This window comes from Crinia signifera, chromosome 9, assembly GCF_055691185.1.
Source record: "Crinia signifera chromosome 9, ASM5569118v1, whole genome shotgun sequence".
Taxonomy (NCBI): Eukaryota; Metazoa; Chordata; class Amphibia; order Anura; family Myobatrachidae; genus Crinia; species Crinia signifera.
In genome coordinates this window covers 20016662-20037539 of record NC_139225.1, presented here as the reverse complement: position 1 = coordinate 20037539, position 20878 = coordinate 20016662, and the positions used below count along the sequence as shown (strand labels likewise).

At 47.6% G+C, this 20878-nt stretch overlaps 1 protein-coding gene across 2 annotated transcripts in view; it reads right to left on the bottom strand.

Annotated features, from left to right (window-relative positions):
• C5 (complement C5) overlaps nucleotides 1–15629 on the bottom strand; it is a 63988-nt gene extending 48359 nt beyond the window's left edge. The window contains exons 1-12 of one of the 2 annotated variants that reach the window (XM_083161336.1): nucleotides 15476–15629; nucleotides 13491–13680; nucleotides 11402–11567; nucleotides 9515–9585; nucleotides 9332–9423; nucleotides 7150–7232; nucleotides 6927–7017; nucleotides 4214–4319; nucleotides 3873–3999; nucleotides 2409–2524; nucleotides 1265–1456; nucleotides 964–1167 (exon numbers count right to left, since the gene is read on the bottom strand). In XM_083161336.1, coding sequence (XP_083017462.1) covers nucleotides 964–1167; nucleotides 1265–1456; nucleotides 2409–2524; nucleotides 3873–3999; nucleotides 4214–4319; nucleotides 6927–7017; nucleotides 7150–7232; nucleotides 9332–9423; nucleotides 9515–9585; nucleotides 11402–11567; nucleotides 13491–13680; nucleotides 15476–15546 — 1509 coding nt within the window. In that variant the 5' untranslated portion in view covers nucleotides 15547–15629. Of the gene's footprint in view, nucleotides 1–963; nucleotides 1168–1264; nucleotides 1457–2408; nucleotides 2525–3872; nucleotides 4000–4213; nucleotides 4320–6926; nucleotides 7018–7149; nucleotides 7233–9331; nucleotides 9424–9514; nucleotides 9586–11401; nucleotides 11568–12690; nucleotides 12741–13490; nucleotides 13681–15475 lie in introns of those variants that run through there. The other variant, XM_083161335.1, reaches the window with a different exon arrangement.
• Between the last annotated feature and the right edge of the window lie 5249 nt (nucleotides 15630–20878).

Below are 20878 nucleotides of genomic sequence, written 5' to 3'. Positions count from 1 at the left end.
TGTCAGTGTCAACACATTTCGACATGGACCCCCGGTTAGTGTGGCACCTAACAAATTTTTCTGGACTTATTCATGATTTAACATTGACGTGGACTTTGAATGGTAAAGTGAGCCAAGCGCAACGAGGACCCATGCCTGGAGCATGGCGAGCGAAGGAAGCCATGCAAGGGGACACGCTACATGGTCCATGTCAGCAGGTGTTGACATTGATATTGACAACAAAAAAGACATAACTCAAAAACGTAAACCTTTTTATGTGTTGACCGTTTCCTCTTGATCGTGTTGACCTGTTTTTGCACATTGACCTGTTGCCAGTGCTGATCTTTTGCATGTTGACCTTTTGTCAAAGTCGACGTTTTGCATGTCATCTTTTTGATTGTCGAACTATTGACTGCCTCCACCGCCCACCTTACCAGATCCCGGCCGCACCACAGCATAAATATACGGCCAGGGTGTTTTTTTTTTTTTAGGGAAGCCAATCCTGGGATCCCGGGAAGCCCGGGATTGGGCATTTTTCAATCCCGAATTCCGGGATTGAAAAAAATGCCCCGGGATTGGCATCCCTAGTAAACCTATTGACTGTCTGATCTATCACCCGGAACCGGGATGCGGTCTTTTGGTCTACTGCATTATGGTCGACAGTCATTAGGTCGAATCCATTAGGTCGACATGCTAAAAGGTCGACATGACTCTAGGTCGACATGGGAAAAGGGCGACATGATTCTAGTTCGAAAGGTCATTAGTTCGACAGGTCATTAGTTCGACAACTAATGACCTTGTCGAACTAATGACCTGTCGAACTAATGACCTTTCGACCTAGAATCATGTCTACCTTTTCCCATGTCGACCTAGAATCATGTCGACCTTTTAGCATGTCGACCTAATGGATTCGACCTAATGACTTTCTACCATAATGCAATAGACCAAATGATCCCAACCCCCCGGAACCAATGACGGTCTTACCACATAGCTGTAATGGGTTAATTTCATCATATAAGGGCTGCTGGGCACCACATTGACGTTCAGGTAATCTCCTACTTTCAGCGCTTGGCTCCCTCTCAGCCAGTTTATGTACAAGTAGCTTTTGGACATTGACTTATAAGACGTGGCCGTGTACTCGGCAGAGTTTTGATTTTCCTCGGAAAGAGCGCCATCCTCCGTTTTCACCTAAAACAAAAACGAGCAGATTGAATGTCACATTTGACTCTGGTCCTTACGTGATTCTGCTCCGTCTCTTCCACACCCGTCTTCCGAGTGGACTCACCTTAAATATAAGGGTCCTGACATCTGCTGGGATGTTAAGGACGAAGCTGGCCAAACCTCTGTCGTTAGTGGATCGTGTTTCGGGATTCCCTTCGTTTACTAAAGTGGTTTCTCCATCTTCATTCACAAATTCACCAGTCAGAGCCAGGGATAAGCGCGCCACTGGATTGTCTAAGGTGTCTTTCGCCTGAACCTGGGTGGAAGGTACGAATTCTGTGACATCATAAATTGTTCTCCTGTCGGTAAGTAGTCATTTCGTCAACATACATGGTCTGAATGTCAGCATTAAAGACTGCCAACGCTACAGAATTAGGCTGTGGTTAAGGTTACGTTTATGGTTTTAATGTTGAGGTTAGACCACGGACAGGGTTCTAGTAATAATGTTATGTCGTCATTCAAGCCATCCCGGCATTGTGGTGTCAACATTATGAAACGGAAGCCACCCCAAACGCTGCCAAACACCCCCCTCTTTGAATGTTGGATTCCCATCTCTGGTGCCACCACTGGTTGCAACACACTTGCGTTTTTTTCCACCACTACCCATGGCACGCACAAGGCTGGTTAGTGGGCCCCCAATTATTGTTATTTTTATGGAACTTTTTTGGCCCCTTTCGAGGGTGAGTGTCCCGGTTTAAAGGGACAGTATGGTAAGCCTACGTAGAAATTACCAGGCCGGGCCCAGGTACTTTTCAGGGGGTGTGGCCATGCACACTTAGAAGAAAATCCAGAAAAAAAAAATACTTTAAGCCCCTCCTTGGCTACACTGCAGCCCAGCACACAGCAGCAGGGCAGTAGAGAGCCAGGCTGTGCCCAAGTACATTTCAGATGGTGTGGCCTAATTGTGGGAGGCAGCCATGCACCCGTTAAACAAAATATAGAAAGAAATTAGCTTTAAGCACCTCACTGGACACACTGCAGACCAGTACACAGCAGCAGGGCAGTAGAGAGACAGACTGGGCCCAGGTACTTTTCAGAAGGTGTGGCTTAATTGTTGGAAGCGTGGTCATGCACCACCCTGGCCAAACATCACATCAGAGCACAAATGATGGCTGAGCATATATCATGTGTGTGTGAGACTGATGGTCGCCCAATGCCGGACGGGCTTTTTAAACGTAAGACTGCGGAAAGTTCATGGTCTCTGTTACCTGTATGCTGTACGGCAAGGTCGGCTTCACAAACAGCGGCGTTGCGATGAGTTTCAGGGTGTACGGGCTGATCACATACTTCACGTTTGTGTTTTCACTTTCCTCGGACTGCGAATCTGGCGGAGGTATAGGAAATAATAATTAGTCACCATTAAAATATTTTTGAATTCTTAAAGGAGCTCCAGGGAGACAAAACAGGTTCAGGTCTGAATCTAAGGGCCTGATTCAGATTTCGCACAGCTGCGATTACGCACAGCAGCCGATTATCGATACACTGCCCATTCGGAGTACGCATGTGCGAGGCCATCCTGCGATGAAGTCCTGCAACTTTTTCTAAATGCTCGTCATTCGCAAGGGGACTGGCAGGAAGCGGGCGCGCCGGGGTGGTGACCGGCCGTATAGTGGTAGTGATAAGAAAAGGGCAGGCGTGTCTAGGAAAACACTAGGCGTGCCTGAGCATTTTACGGTGGTGTTTGTGGCGTCAGCTCCAGGCCGGTCCCCACCATAAGGGTGGATTGCACTAGGTCAACATTAAGAAAAGGTCGACCCAAGTAAAAGTGAAACCTGACAATGGTTGACACATGAAAAGGTTGACGTGAGATTTTTTTATGATTTTTTGTAACTTTTTGCTCTTTTTCATACTTTAACATTCACATGGCCTCTGATTGGGCCCAAACGTATGTGGAGCCAAGTGAGGGTACGCACTACATTAATTGGGGGCTCCACAGTCTCAGGTGTCAACACTGACACAATACCCCCCCCTCAAAATGCATGTCGACCTTTTCGAATGTCGACATATCCATGTCGACATTTTGTCAATGTTGACCTTTTGTCAGTGTCAACGTTCTTCATGTCAACCTTTTTGTCAAGGACGACCTTGTCTATGTCGACCATTGGTCACTGTCGACCTTGTTTATGTTGACCTTTTTGTGTCGACCTTATGACTATCTAGACATTTCCGACCTTTTTTCCTGGAAACGGCTGGGTCAGGTGTCATCTACCTTCACTTTTCACTAGCAGAAGCTCTTTATGAGCCTGCCAATCATGTGTGGATGATAAACCCTTATGAAGTATATCCAGACTAAATGAAACTCTGTGGGGTACATTCAGCTGGCTGTATGTTGGCCCGCATGGTGTGTACCCTCCTGGGTAAAGTCCCCATAACTAATAACAGACCTGCAGCAGTCCTAAGGCAGCAGCAAAAGCTTGTTCCTGCTCAACTGCAACTGTAAGGCTGGAACATGACGCGTTTCATTGGCAGCGGAATGCTGGATTTACCCATGGGAACAGATAACAGAGGTGGAACTGTGCTACCAGCGTTGGGTCCATTTATTAGGGTGTCAGCACATGGCATGTGGGTAAGCAATGCCACAAATTCCAGTAACCAAGTGCAATGGTCCAGAACCCTTTAAGAAAGAGCAGCGATATCCCATCTATAACCCACATGTCATCATTAATTATTACCAAAGTTCTCCTCCACAGAGACCGCCATGTACAGGGTGCTCCCTTGCACATCCTCCAGAGTTGAATATTCGAGCTCACGAATTGCACGCTCACTGTTAAAGTGGAATGTGACTTCTCCATTATAGATCTGGATATTGGAGGACAAGCGTTAGACCTTGTTGCAGACAGACTGTGCTACAGGTGTGCAGTTCATGAATGTAAATTTGTAAAAACACAAACTAAGTGGATCTGACATGGAAGGAACGCAAAACATTATTTACAGGGAAGCAGCGTCAGGAACAGGTGGCGGACAGGAGATAATTACTAGGATCGGCTCTGGGGGCGCCTACAGTATGTCTTACCTGCAGTACATCAATGGATTTAAGTAGCATTTTTCTTTCGCCCTCTATAATTATCCCATAGCTAATGAAAATCTTTCCTTGCTCAACTTTTTTGCCATAATAGTAGCTGCAAAATAAACATGAAAAAATGGTATCTTATTTATTACTATACTAGTAACTGCAAAATAAGCATGAAAACCTAGTATCTTATTCATTACTATACTAGTAACTGCAAAATAAACATGAAAACCTAGTATCTCATTCATTGCCATAATAGTATCTGCTAAATAAACATGGAAACCTAGTATCTCATTCATTGCCATAATAGTATCTGCTAAATAAACATGGAAACCTAGTGTCTCGTTCATTACCATAATGGTAGCTGCAAAATAAACATGGAAACCTAGTGTCTCGTTCATTACCATAATAGTAGCTGCAAAATAAACATGGAAACCTAGTGTCTCGTTCATTACCATAATAGTAGCTGCAAAATAAACATGAAAACCTAATGTCTCATTCATTACCATAATAGTAGCTGCAAAATAAACATGAAAACCTAGTATCTCATTCATTACCATAATAGTAGCTGCAAAATAAACATGAAAACCTAGTATCTCATTCATTACCATAATTGCAGCTGCAAAATAAACATGAAAAACCTAGTATCTCATTCATTACCATAATAGTAGCTGAAAAATAAAAACCTAGTATCTCATTCATTACCATAATTGTAGCTGCAAAATAAGCATGAAAAACCTAGTATCTCATTCATTACCATAATTGCAGCTGCAAAATAAACATGAAAAACCTAGTATCTCCTTCATTACCATAATAGTAGCTGCAAAATAAACATGAACACCTAGTATCTCATTCATTACCATAATTGGTGCTGCAAAATAAACATGAAAAACCTATTATGTCATTCATTACCATAATAGTAGCTGCAAAATAAACATGAAAACCTAGTATCTCTTCATTACCATAATAGTAGCTGCAAAATAAACATGAAAAACCTAGTATATCTTCATTACAATAAGAGTAGCTGCAAATTAAACATGAAAAACCTAGTATCTCATTCATTACCATAATAGTAGCTGCAAAATAAACATGAAAACCCAGTGGGCGGTATTCAATGAGGCTGATTCGCCAGGTTTTTATGGCGATTTTGTGCTGTAAGGCGAATTTCTGACTAAAACGGTGAATCACCCTATTCAATGACCAGATGGCGAATACATTTCAAGGTTTTTTTCGCCATGATTCACCGAGTAGCAATCGCTATCTTTTTATGGTGAAGTGGAAGGTGAACTTTTAAACTAAAGTGTTTTGTTTTTTACAATTGATGTCAACAAATCAGGAATTTTATTCTGAGGAGGGGCATGCTATTTTTTTCATGTGCTGTAAGCACATGAATATATATTTAATTTAAAAAAAAAAAATATATATATATATATATTTTTTTACACAGACCAGTCAGCAGGGGGCTGGAGCCGAGCCGCTCAATAGATATTCACTTCACCCGATCATTACATATTCATGATCGGGTGTAGTGAATATACCTGGTCCCCTGCTGGCACCCCCGGGGGGCAGCCTGTGCTGCCTGGCTCCCGGGGACCCCACCCCCCCACAAACGTTCTGGGGCAGGCAGGGAGACTTCCATCTCCCTGCCTGCCACCGTCCTCAGGCTCCCTGCGGCGTTTGCCGCAGGAGCTCAAATTCGCCGGTCAGGGGCAGCGAGCCCCTGACTCGTTGAATACCGGAGCCAGCGAGGCTCCGGAACGCAGCGAACAGTGGCGAATGTGCAGCGAATCCTAAACAGGATTCGCTGCACGTCGCCGGTATTCACATTGAATACCGCCCAGTATCTCAATCAAACATTCCCTACATAAGAAAAACTAGTTACATCTAGAGGTAAAGCAAAGTGCACATTATATAACTATCTACGATTAATGATGATTAATGGCCATGATCACAAAAAGAGGGCACTTAAGGTGCGTACACACGGGGGGTGATTATTGCAAATATCGCTGGAAATATGGTCGCTGAGCGACCATATTGCCAGCGATGGGAGTGTGCACCGGCGATAAATCGCAGAGTACGCGCTCCCGTTTTCAGCCCCTGAATGGATCGCTGGTCGGACCAGCGACTTCCCCTGCCTCTTCTCCCAGCAGTGTGACATTTTCATCTGCGGCCATCTCTGGTCGCAGATGAAAACGGGACACTGAGCAATATGATTGCTGAGCAATATATTGCTTGCAATATATTGCCAGCGATCATATTGCCCCGTGTGTATGCACCTTGAATTCGATTTTTTCTTTCTTTCAGGACTTCATCAGGTTTTGGGAAAAAAATCCCTTATAACCAACAGTGTTGTGCTGTCTTTGGGGCTAATTGGATAGCCCTAGGTGATCAATCAGCATGTGGTCATTTGCAATTGAATTCCCCTTTGTGTTCTTACTAATGCAGGTGAAAGACAACTTCAATATCACAGATCACAATGGAGTGTAGATGGAAGAGGCAGCATCGCTAGCTTTATAGATTGCTTGCAGTCTCCTAGGCAACCCTACTGTAATGCTGGGTACACACAGAACGATCTGTGCTCAATTCCCCCAATTTTGATGTGATTTTGACCCATTGTATGTAAAAAGAGCAGAATTGGGCATGTTTTCAATGTGATTCCGATCCAAGCATGCATTGGCGGCCTCTTATCGCCTCTAGTATACGGATGATAACTTACCTTGCTTTCACTGTAATTTGGAAATCTTGGAACTTGTCAGAACTGATGTAGTTCCGTTCCGGTTCTATGGTGACGTAGAATCGCGGCAAAACTGGAAGACATAAAATCAATTGTATGAAATTCTGCGAGGTGCGGCGGAGTCACCCAGATGTGCGCATTGCTCATATGAAAGTCTATTTATTTCCTACATTTGTCATCAGAATAATTTTCAGATATAAAATACCGTATTCTTTCACTTCAAACTTGGCAAATGTAGATGTTGTAAAGTCTTCATTGTAGGCGGCCTCCAGCGTCCAGATGCCGTATCTGAGGAGGAAGCAGATTATAGTCAGAGCCCGTTTCCTGCATCTTACAGAAAATAGAAACATTTGTCGTAGGGCAATTCAGTCAGCTTCTGTACTTGGGTCCCATTCAGACCTGATCACTAGGCTGGGCATATTGCTGTCTAGCGAGCAGGTAAACGCCGCTGCCCGCCAAACGCTCACCCACCCCATCGCCTGAATCCCGTATGCAGCAGCACAGATGAAAAATCATTCGATACTTATTCACCAACAAATGATTTTTCATCTCTTCGTTATTAAAAGGTAAGCCAGGAATTCATTGGAACGCTTCCCAAAGATTTGGGGGCAGGCACTGACGTCATGTGAGGTCAGCCGTCCACACCAAGCAGAGGGGGCCTACTTGCATTCCGAAAGGCCCGGCCAGCATTTCTATGGAAAATCGGTGGTCCTTGGGGAAGGGCGGCAATGATGCAAAATGTCCTTTGGTACTTGTTTCCTAGCACGGCCACACCGATTTGCATGGGGGTGATCGTGTCGGAAAAATCGCGTCAGTCGCATTGCATGCGACCAAATCGCATGCGATGCGACCGACCCGATTTTTACATTGAATCAAATGTGAATATGGCCCCTGGGACCCTATTTTACATTGTATTCAATGTAAAGTATTCCCCAGACCCCCAATTTTACCCCCTCAACGCCACCCCACGATTGACGCCAACCCGAAGCGTGGCGAGCGCAGCGAGCCCGCGAGGGGCGGCGATGCGCGTCCTCCGACCTTTTCATACCCCTACTATCCACGTCGGAGTGGAGTTGAGAATATAAAGTGTGGCGAGCGCAGCGAGCCACCGAGCCCGAAGCGTAAGGTATACGCGTCCCCTCGCGGGGCTCGCTGCGCTCGCCACATATATATATTCTCAACTCCACGCCGACTTGGATAGTAGGGGTATGAAAAGGTCGGAGGACGCGCACCGCCGCCCCTCGCGGGCTCGCTGCGCTCGCCACGCTTCGGGTTGGCGTCAATTGTGGGGTGACGCTCACAATGGGGTTGCGTAACCCATGACGGGGCCATATACAATGTGAAATGGGTCATATTGGCCCATTTCACATTGTTTCCTATGTAAAATGGACTTAATCAAGTCTATCTCATCTTGTGCCATTATAATGGCACAAGACCGACGCGATGGCAAAATCGGGGGCATCGCGTCGGTCGCGTCGGGGGCCATGTAAATGCACGCGACCGACGCGATGCCCCCGATTTTGCCTTTGCCGGCAAAATGGACCTGATTTCAAAGGTACACGATGCCCGCGATTGTGGCCGTGCTAGGAAACAAGTACCTGTCCTTTTAGCCCACCCTCAGTGTCCCCAGACTCAGTGACGCCTCTGGTGGGCACAACTTACGGTGCGATCGCCCCTATATATATGCCAGGTTACTAATCCCCATCCTCAGGGGTATATCCACGCCTAGATTCCACTCTTTATAGCTCTGACTTCCATCTGTGCCCCCTCGCTCATCTTTGGCTTCATTAGTAACCCCCATAATAACCCAGTTACGCCACTTCAATCCTAAGGGCTGGTATGGCTAAGATGTGCCCAGCCCGGTGCCACCCTATTTTCATATGGTCATATGATCCCGCCATTATTTGACCAGATTCTCCAGCCGTCCATGGTTGGCACTAAACTACAGGTTCTCAAACTCGGTCCTCAGGACCCCGCACGGTGCATGTTTTGCAGGTCTCCTCACAGAATCAGGTGGAATAATTAGCTCCACCTGTAAGGGATTATTGCATGCAGCTGTCAGGTGACCTGGAAAATGTGAGCTGTGTGGGGTATTTTAGGACCGAGTTTGAGAACCACTGCACTTAATGGTCACAGTCACCGTTTCTTTGAAGAATTTAGGATTTTGGACGGAAAAAAATCCCCTAAAACGGCAAGGTGTACCGCGCAAGTGTAAGAAATATTTTATCCAGACAGCCCCCTCCCCCCCCGCCACTAAACACGACGCTCCTTCAGTGTCTTGCGCACCTGTCAAAATCACCAGCACCCGTGGTAATGTCATGGAATGGAGACATTAATCTGGGTGCGTGGGGCAGCCCCCTAAGATCAGGACCGTCCTGCCTAAATACCTTGGGTTGGTCGGAAGCTTGAAATCTGGGAAAGAGATTATTCCACTAACATCATCCTGTGAAACGACGTCCATCTTTACTTCTTCGGGATCCTTTACAAGAAGATGCAAATCCATCAGATCATAGTATTTATTCCTATACAGATGTATATATCAGTACGGTTTATATGACGCTAAAATCTACCTTGTAGGTTACAGTGACAGTCCTGCGCGCTGGTCTCAGTTCTTCGTCCATTGAGTAAACACGAACTTTCACTGTGAAATTATAGAAAATGTCAATCAGCGATGCAATCGGTTTTTAATATCGTATCGGGGTTTATAATACGCCACTGTCCTGTTATCACTCTTCTATGTGGGGGACGATCCTCCATGTGGATTTATTTTTCTTCAAAATATTAATGTACCCGGTAATAATCACCCCGACTTACTCCCACGGGATCTGCCTCTAGTATGGGCGCACATTACAGCGGCCATATTGGATGTGGTTATGAAGGCCCCCTGCGGCTCTCTGACTACCATTATCACATGGCTTCACCTTGGACCCGTTTTGAAATTTGTTTGATTGATGTGTGATTTTTTTTTTTCTTATATGAAATAAAAAAAAAACCTTTCCTAAAAGTAAAACCCTATTATTCTCAAAGGGGACTGCTGTCTGACTCTATGTCCCGATCTGCACAAAGTATCACTTTTTTATATTCTGACATCAATGGCTAATGCCATTTTCAGATGTCGTTTGTGCCTGCGGAGGCATTCTGGCAGGAGAGGGATCTTGAGAATTCTCGGCCGGGAGATCAGGTCTGCCTACTTCGGCGCATATGGATGTTTTGGTACTTGTTTCCTAGAAGGGCGCCCATCGCGGGCATCGCATGTACATCGCATGCCATTATAATGGCATGCGATGCGACCGATGGCCGCGATTTTACATAGAAATGCATGGTAAAATGTAAATCGCGTCGGTCGCATCGCATGCGGCCAAAAAAATCGCATGCAATGCCACCGACGCGATTACTGATTTTACATAGGGAACAATGTTAAATGGCCCAATTGACCCGATTTTACATAGGGAACAATGTTAAATGGCCCACAGACCCCAAATAGCCACCCTGAAGTGTGAAATGGCCCCCCCAATTGTTAACGGCACCCCACGATCAATGTCAACCCGAAGCGTGGCGAGCGCAGCGAGCCTGCGAGGGGCGGCGGTACGCGTCCTCTGACCTTTTCATACCCCCACTATCCACGTCGGCGTGGAGTTGAGAATAGAAAGTGTGGCGAGCCCGAAGCGTGGCGAGCCCCGCGAGGGGACGCGGAATACATGTTAAGTAATTTGTGTCCGCTCGCCACGCTTCGGGAGTGTGTTCCGCGTCCCCTCGCGAGGGGATGCGGAATACGAGCCCGAAGCGTGGCGAGCGGATGCGAAATACATGTTAAGTAATCCGTGTCCCCTCGCGGGGCGCGCTTCGCTCGCCACGCTTCGGGCTCGGTGGCTCGCTGTGCTCGCCACACTTTCTATTCTTAACTCCACGCCAACGTGGATAGTGGGGGTATGAAAAGGTTGGAGGACGCGTACCGCCGCCCCTCAAGGGCTCGCTGCGCTCGCCACGCTTCGGGTTGACGTTGATGGTGGGGTGGCGTTAACAATTGGGGGGGGGGGGGGCATTTCACACTTCAGGGTGGGTATTTGGGGTCTGTGGGCCATTTAACATTGTTCCCTATGTGAAATCGGGTCAATTGGGCCATTTAACATTGTTCCCTATGTAAAATCGCGGTAATCGCGTCGGTCGCATCGCATGCGATTTTTTTGGCCGCATGCGATGCGACCGACGCGATTTTTTTCCTTGCGATGCCTAAGATCAAAATCGTGGGCGTCCTTCTAGGAAACAAGTACTGATGGTTTTTTTCTGCTATAGGACCTACACAAATGCGCGATGCGAATGCTGCGCACGTGCAGGCGGTTGACAACCACTCAATTTGCGCATTCTCTGATTCGCCATCTATGGTGAATTAAGGCCTTAAATCGCTAACAATCATAAATATAAAGTGCATTCTGGAAGCGGGAACTCGGCGCGGTTACCGGACTGGTCGGGGGTGTAGATGGGTTTATCTGTCTGGATGAAGAGGAATCCGTTCTGGTGAGTAACCGGGATCTTCTCCTCCTTGGTGAAAGATTTAGACTGAGCCTCCAAATACACAAACTGCTGTTTACCATCCGCCGCCCGCGGCAAGTCCTTCGGCAGAATCTACAACGGAGAGGATGACGGCAAGTAAAATATGACTGAAACAGGACCGATACGGTCGCTGGGTCGACACTATGAAAGTCGACATACATTAGATCGATCACTAAAGGTCAACAGGGCTTAGGTCGACACATGAAATAGGTCGACATGGCTAGGGTCGAAAGGCAGACACAAGCATTAGGTCGGCGATGGAAAGGTCAACAGTCAAAAGGTCGGCAGAGTTTTGGCGACCTTCCCATTGTCAACCCAATGCTTGTGTCAACCTTCCAACGATGCCGACCTTAGCCATGTCAACCTTTTCCATGTGTGGACCTTTAGTGGTCGACTTAATGCATGTCAGCCTTGATCGTGTCGGCCCTGTGACCCTCACCCTGTGCACACCAACATTATCTGGCTGATGACTGATTCATTTATCCACAAAGTCACAAAACCAACCCAATATTTTCCTTTTCAACCGCAGCCTGTAAGATGACAGTTAGGAGCTGTATGGCTGGTACTTTAGCTCTCTCCATGGGTTAACATATGGACATACCTCCCAACTGTCCCGCTTATCGTGGGAACATCCCCAGCATTACGGTACCGGCTCCCCGTCAGAGCTCCAGTCCCCATCCCGGCCCCGCTCCCCGAACCCACCGCTGATTGCAATCGAGCAATCGCATGTGGTTAAAAACCACAAGCGATTGCTCATGCAATTCGATAAATATTATGTGCAGCTCGTAATCTATCGATGCGACATTCGACGGCGTGCCTGCGCATCGCGTCGAATGTCAGCTTAAAAATGCATGCAATCATTCGATTTATCGGCCAGATGTGGTCGAAATCGAATGATTGCATGCAATATCTCACATATGTATGGGCAGCATTAAATATAAAGTTGTTTGAGATATTATCATTAAACACAGTACTAACTGGGAAAATAGAGGGAACACAAAGCAACCCTCTTCTGATTTTATAATAAGTTTTTGTAGTCTCAATTTATGAGACTAATGAAGCCCTCTTATGCCCCTTTCACTTTTTATGTGGGCACCATTGCCCTGACTTAGTATTATACTAGTGTTAATAGTACATGTTTACTTGTGTATTACACATGAGTACGGCGCTCGCGCACGCACGCACGCACACACACCTGGAGGCTCGCTAGGCCTTGGAAGCTGTTGCCCGGCGTCAGCTACAGCGCACACACACACACACCTGGAGGCTCGCTAGGCCTTGGAAGCTGTTGCCCGGCGTCAGCTGCAGCGCACACACACCTGGAGGCTCGCTAGGCCTTGGAAGCTGTTGCCCGGCGTCAGCTGCAGCGCACACACACGCACACACACACCTGGAGGCTCGCTAGGCCTTGGAAGCTGTTGCCCGGCGTCAGCTGCAGCGCACACACACACACACCTGGAGGCTCGCTAGGCCTTGGAAGCTGTTGCCCGGCGTCAGCTGCAGCACACGCACGCACGCACACACACACCTGGAGGCTCGCTAGGCCTTGGAAGCTGTTGCCTGGCATCAGCTGCAGCCCACACACACACACACCTGGAGGCTCGCTAGGCCTTGGAAGCTGTTGCCCGGCGTCAGCTGCAGCGCACACACACACACACACCTGGAGGCTCGCTAGGCCTTGGAAGCTGTTGCCTGGCATCAGCTGCAGCCCACACACACACACACACCTGGAGGCTCGCTAGGCCTTGGAAGCTGTTGCCCGGCGTCAGCTGCAGCGCACACACACACACACACACCTGGAGGCTCGCTAGGCCTTGGAAGCTGTTGCCTTGCATCAGCTGCAGCCCACACACACACACACACCTGGAGGCTCGCTAGGCCTTGGAAGCTGTTGCCTGGCATCAGCTGCAGCCCACACACACACACACCTGGAGGCTCGCTAGGCCTTGGAAGCTGTTGCCTGGCGTCAGCTGCAGCGCACACACACACACACACCTGGAGGCTCGCTAGGCCTTGGAAGCTGTTGCCTGGCGTCAGCTGCAGCGATTGGGAGATGTATAACCGTCTGTCTGGGTAACTGGACAATGAAAGCTTAATGGGGAAATCTTCTTGTTGCCGGAAAGCTTGGACGAGCACCGTCTCCAGAGCGCCGACACGCCACACCCGGGGCGCCATCACAATGTACCTGCAAGAAAGACAACAGCATTTAGAATGGGGACACGGTTGTATCGACACACAAAGGGTCAACATGCATTGAGTCGACGACTGAATGTCGACATGGCGTAGGTCGACACCTGATATAGGTCATAATGCTTACGGTCGACATGGATGGAAGGTCGACAGAAGCATTAGGATGACAGTCAAAGGGTCGTCATGAAATACAATAAGGTGTCCATGTCAACAATCAGTCAAAAAAAAAGAGTGAAAAACCCATGTTGACGTTTTGACTGGCAACCTAGCCACTGTCGACCGAATGTTTGTGTTGACCTTCCAACCCTGTTGATGTTAAGCATGTTGACCTATTTCAGGTGTTGACCCTATGCATCTCTCACTGGTGTGGGCACAGCTAGAGCCAAGCTGACCATGAAAATCGATGATCTCTATCGCTCGATCGCAGGCACTCAACAAGCGCTTACTTCGTGACCAAAATACTGGTCTGACCAGCGGATGACACAAAATGGCCGCCACCTTGGATGACACAGATGTTAGCTGTTCATGTTAGCTACATGAAAGTGCCAGATGTCTGGAGCGCTGGTGTGCTGTGATCACCTACTCCCTGGCACTGAGCAAGAAACCCCTGGCAACAAGCATGTAAGCTCCTGGCAATGAGCAAAAAAACAGAGCAATGAGCAAGAAACCCCTGGCAACAAATATGTAAGCTCCTGGCAATGAGCAAAAAAACCTATCAATGAGTAAGAATTCCCTGGCAACGAGTATTAAGCTCCTATAACCCCTGGCAATGAGCATGTAACCCACTGGGAAAAAAATATCAACTGGTGTGTGTTGCGCAACTAATGGCAGCTGGCACAGGTTTTTGTCACAAACCCAAGATTAATAGGCAAAAAAGAAATAGGTTTGTGCCAGCGCCTGCTGTCTCAATAATTCATTACACGGCTCTCTAAAATAATTTTTTTATAGAAAATAAATATAAATTACATACAATAACACATATATGAAAAATAAAATGATAATATAAAATGTATCTCATATTGTGTGAATCATTAAGCTATACTGTAACTCTCATTTAGAGGTATATGTAGCAACAGTCCCGTAGGGGGTAAAGAATTGTAGCTGACGAATATATTACCATCCAGTGGCTCAGGTTTTTTGATGGCCAAAAAGGTACTGTGACAGTTGTGGTTCTGTTTGCCTTATAGTTTCAAAGGCTCAAGGGTCCCAGATCGGTAGTCCTCCTCTCTCTCTCCTTGGAATTATTGAGACAGCAGGCGCTGACACAAACCTATGTAACCCACTGGCAATGAGCAAGACACCCTTGGCAACAAGCATGCAACCCCTAGCAACGAGCAATAAGCTCCTGTAACCCATGGCAATGAGCATGTAACCCGCTGGCAATGAGCAAGAAACCCCTGGCAACGAGCATGCAGGTAAAACAAGTACAATTAATGTATGGGGACGGGACCTATGAAACTTTTTTGGCAGAGGGGGTACAAAATGTAAAGTTATGCCCCTGAGGGCACACTAAGAACACGTGCTGCAAGTCTGGCCAGCAGTTTACATAAGTGTTGCATGCTTGCTGTGCAGCGACTGGGAACGTAAGGCTTTCTAGCTGTTGTGGAACTAGAAATCCCAGCCAGCCTTCCATAATGACTGCAGTGATAGCGGGCAATGTGTTTCATCTCAGGGAAATAAGAATTAAAGGCACTAACAAAGTATTACTGTAATGCATGTTCAAAATGTTGACATTTAACACGTTGACACCAGAATAAAGCCATCATGTAAGGCATATAGGTATAACTTACGTTTGCTCCTGGCATTGGCTCCTTCCAGACAGGGCGAGGAGGAACGCCGCTATATGTAGTAAGCGGATCATTGCAGGCTGTGGTGAAATGGCATCAGGGAGAGCTAACTCAGGAGGCTGAGGATCTGATGTGAGGCTACAGGACACCTTTGCAGGACATAGACACCTTCTAGCACTTTGCCCAGCAGGTCAGTGGTTGGCTGGCAAGGCCACATGATGGGACTTTGTTTATACACTGATTGGAATGTGTGCTCATCCTATTTGCATTTGCAGTTGATTATCTCTATTTTTCTGGAAAATCACATTGGTCTGTGTCCTAGCTGCCTACCCTCCTGCATTCTGCAGGAGACTCCCTGAAATAACAGCAATCTCTCTCTCTCTCCCTCATTAGTCTAGCAATCTCCCTCATGTCACCTAGCCCACATTACACTGTTACATCATAGTTACCTCCCCTCCTATATTCTGCAGGAGTCTCCCTGACATAGCAGCAATCTCCCTCTCTCCCTCATTAGTCTAGCAATCTCCCTCATGTCACCTAGCCCACATTACACTGTTACACCATAGTTACCTCCCCTCCTGCATTCTGCAGGAGACTCCCTGACATAACAGTAATCTCCCTCTCTCCCGCATTAGTCTAGCAATCTCCCTCATGTCACCTAGCCCACATTACACTGTTACACCATAGTTACCTCCCCTCCTGCATTCTGCAGGAGACTCCCTGACATACCAGCAATCTCCCTCTCTCCCTCATTAGTCTAGCAATCTCCCTCATGTCACCTAGCCCACATTACACTGTTACACCATAGTTACCTCCCCTCCTGCATTCTGCAGGAGACTCCCTGAAATAACAGCAATCTCTCTCTCTCCCTCATTAGTCTAGCAATCTCCCTCATGTCACCTAGCCCACATTACACTGTTACATCATAGTAACCTCCCCTCCTGCATTCTGCAGGAGACTCCCTGACATACCAGCAATCGCCCTATCTCCCTCATTAGTCTAGCAATCTCCCTCATATCACCTAGCCCACATTACACTGTTACATCATAGTAACCTCCCCTCCTGTATTCTGCAGGAGACTCCCTGACATACCAGCAATCGCCCTATCTCCCTCATTAGTCTAGCAATCTCCCTCATGTCACCAAGCCCACATTACACTGTTACATCATAGTTACCTCCCCTCCTGCATTCTGCAGGAGACTCCCTGACATAGCAGCAATCTCCCTCTCTCCCTCATTAGTCTATCAATCTCCCTCATGTCACCTAGCCAACATTACACTGTTACACCATAGTTACCTCCCCTCCTACATTCTGCAGGAGACTCCCTGACATAACAGTAATCTCCCTCTCTCCCTCATTAGTCTAGCAATCTCCCTCATGTCACCTAGCCCACATTACACTGTTACATCATAGTTACCTCCCCTCCTGCATTCTGCAGGAGACTCCCTGACATAGCAGCAATCTCCCTCTCTCCCTCATTAGTCTAGCAATCTCCCTCATGTCACCTAGCAAACATTACACTGTTACACCATAGTTACCTCCCCTCCTGCATTCTGCAGGAGACTCCCTGACATAACAGCAATCTCCCTCTCTCCCTGATTAGTCTAGCAATCTCCCTCATGTCACCTAGCCAACATTACACTGTTACACCATAGTTACCTCCCCTCCTGCATTCTGCAGGAGACTCCCTGACATAACAGCAATCTCCCTCTCTCCCTGATTAGTCTAGCAATCTCCCTCACCTAGCCCACATTACACTGTTACATTTTGTCCCTCTGTACCTTACTCTGTAGGACTGTAGGATATCTCACAGGGTCAGCACTGCCTCTGATTAAAAACCCTCCCATGATGAGGCTGCTGCTGCTGTCCCCCATGGGCCTGAGAAGCATGTGATGAGCTCTACCAATCAGAGCTCAGCACAAGCCTCTCAGCCTCTGACCTCTTGTGCAAAGTCTCATGGGACTTAGTCAACTCCCAGTTACGCACTGCACACTTGTGCAGTGAGTGTGCCTTGGCTCCCGATGCTCAGCACGGCAGATAGATTTAAAAAAGAAAATACATGCCAACCACAGGGGGCCCCTAGCTAGAGGGGACCCAGGGGTCCCTGCTCAGAGCCCATCGTGACTTTTCACATTAACCATGCTAAATCAGGCCCTACACCCAGACCCTGATCTTCGTTCTGAATATGTTTAGCGTGAAATAAACAGTATGAGAAACAGAGATATAAGCAGGAAATCCCGCCTGTGCTTCACCACTTTCGGGAAATAGTTCTTGCAATTCGTTTGTTATTGTTTAACCAATTATCGTGTATATGCTTTAGGACAAGGGAGCAAACAGCCATTGTGTAACTGGGGTCTAGTGCAAACAAGGCTCTGGTAAACTAGTCAGAGTGCATTTCCATTACAGAGAACCTGATTAATTAGTAACCTTCCCAGTGGGTTCTCCATAGATTACATTTCAACTGTATGTATGACTCCCCCTTTTGTTTCAGGTTGAAGTAGGTGTTTTTATTGTATCAATCAGGATTATTTTATTTGTACGTCATCTGCTGACCAGGAAACTTTCATTTTTGAAACTAAAGGCCCCCATACATTAGTCCGACTTGCCCTAGGGACAAGTCGGACTTGATTTCCCCTGCAGCTCCCCGGGAGGGGGATACACGATTAGGCACTTGATGTGCCAAATTTTGCATATGATAAATCTCATGGATTTATCATATGCAGTCCCCGGGGAGCTGCAGGGGGAGAGCCGGGTGGGGGACGCTGGGGAGCAGCAGGGAACAGCTGGGCAGGGTGAGCTGACAAATATTCAGATGGCCGGGGACACTGTTGATCCGGGCATGGGGAGAGGCTGGCAGGGGCAGTGTACACATAGGCAGCGGGCGGGGGGATGCCGGTGTATACCGGCGAGAGGAACAGCTCACGTGCTGGGCAGGACCAGGCAGACGCAGCTTCAAGGAATAAAAAACCAATACAAAGAATGGGGAGCCAGTGATTGGCTGAGAGCTCTCTCAGCCAATTGCTGATTGGCTGAGAGAGCTCTCTCAGCCAATCACTGCCTCCCCATTCGTTTGTATTGAAGCTGCGTCTGCCTGGTCCTCCTGCCCAGCAGTGAGCTGTTCCCCTCGCCGGTTCACCGGCGTCCCCCCGCCCGCTGTCTATATAGTGTCAGCTGCCCCTGCCAGCCTCTCCTCATGCCCGGCGTCCCCCGCCTGCTGACTATTTGTCAGCTCACCTTCCCCGGCGTCCCCCGCCCGCTGACCCTGCCCGGAGACTGCACATAAGATTTAGGAAATCTTATGTGCAGCCAGTGCGACTGCCCGACTCCAATCCGATGCGCACGGGACCGCGCATCGGGTCGGATAGGGTGTCAAAACATGCGATTTGGGACGATTTCTCAGCCCGATTCATCCGAATCGGGTGAAATCGGGCCCAAATCGCATAATGTATGGCTAGTTTAGAGTTGAGCGTAATGATGTCTTTTGCGCATGTGCGCTTTAGACAAAGTGTACCCAACGTGACATCGGCAGCGACGGGACCCAGCGAGTATCCAGCATCCTCAAGTGCATACAAGCTGGCCAATGATGGTGGGGACAGTGGTGGGGGGTGCCTACCAGCGAGGGCCATGCTGCATTCTACAAGACGGCTCTCGCAAGCAATATGCTCCATCGTCCTGCATGTACAGACAGACAATGTTGGATATCAGTAATGACCTGCAGGAGTGCGCATCATTGACAATATAGTACACACTAGAGCAGGCATCTCAAACTCAAAATCCCAACTGTGCCGAATAATCAAGGTCTGAGTCTTGTGTCGGCCGCAAGAAAAAGAAAGTCATATGCAATTTTCAAAGGGTTATGAGAAAAAACAGAAAACACTTACTTTAATGAGGGTGAATAACAGCTGCTGGCACACACAGAAACGAATATCTTTTTGCGTGTGGCAGGAGCTGTTATTCCCCTCATATATAAAAGCTTGCGGTCCGGCAGCCAATTAAGAGCCGCAGCTGCCGGACCGATTGGCTCAGGAACCGGAGCCTACCGCGAGCTCCAATTGGCTCAAGAACCAGAGCCTTAATTAAAATACCAAAAGACCCCTTTAGCCCTACTTTGGTTGGCGCAGAGCTCGCGGGCCGCAAAAGCAGGCGGCCGGGGCCACATTCGGCCCGTGGGCCGCGAGTTTGACATACCTGCACTAGACGATATGCACAAAATTAACATTTATGAACAGGGGCATCAGCCAACTCAGATTCCTGACCAATGTGAATATGAGGGAGATGTTTTATGCCAAAACAGAACCCTTTCTACAGTTTTCTTAAACTTTTGTCTCTTTACAGTCTATGCATAAATTCCTGTAAAGTTTGTAAATACTCCTGTGGAAATGGCAAACACGGTCGTCATCGCAGCACGACCCCATCTATCTGTGTGACATGGGGGGGGGGGGGGGGGGGCAGGAGAATAAAGATTCAGAAGGCTCTCTGTGTGTATGGACAGGCCCAACACGCCATTGGCTCTTTTGGAAATTGAAGTGCCAGATGGCCAATGTGTCCTGCAAGAACAGTTGATCACAAGGGCCAGATCACAAGGGCCTCCACTCTCAGCAGGAAGAGAAGGCTGTGCAGGAGAAGGGGAACCAGAGAGAAGCCTAGATAACGCTATCTCAAGATAGTGTTATTATTACAGGGTTCCTTCTGTATTTCTTTTGTTCGTAAATTCACATAACAAGTACTGGAAAGTAATCTGGTTACTATAACAATTTGTATTAAGGGCTTGGGGGAAACTTTAGCAAATTCTCCAATTTCACTATAGTACATTTAGGTGTATCGTGGACCTGGTGTTGGGTGGATCTGACGTAGGTTCTTGAAGCCTGGCAGAGGGTGAAATGAAGTGGTATGATGTATTGTTTGCACATGAACCGGAGGAAACAGAAACCAGCAAATAGAGGCAGGGCTGGCAACAGAAATCTTGGGGCCCGGTACACTGGCCCCCCAGTGTACCGGGCCCCCCAACCGCACACCCAGACTTTGATTACATTGAATGTGTTTTTATTTATTTTATTATTAGATAAATATTAAGAATTAATATTTACTATGCAATATAATAGGGCAGGGCAGAAGGGAGGGAGCAGCATTGTGCATTGTATGGTTCGCTGTGTTGCGTGATGTAATTTAATGCATTAGAACTGGTAGCCGGACAGGTGACAATACTGAGGGGGGGTTACTGGATTGGGGTCTGTGTGTTTTCTTCCTGGAACCCAGGTGGGAAGGCAGCACCTTTATAAACCATTGCTAGGGCGATGCGATGCGACCGACCCGATCAACATCGGTGTGGCCGTTCTAGGAAACAAGTACCAAAGTATGTGCAGCACATACTTTTTGTATTAGATCTCATCTCATCGCAAAACCGAG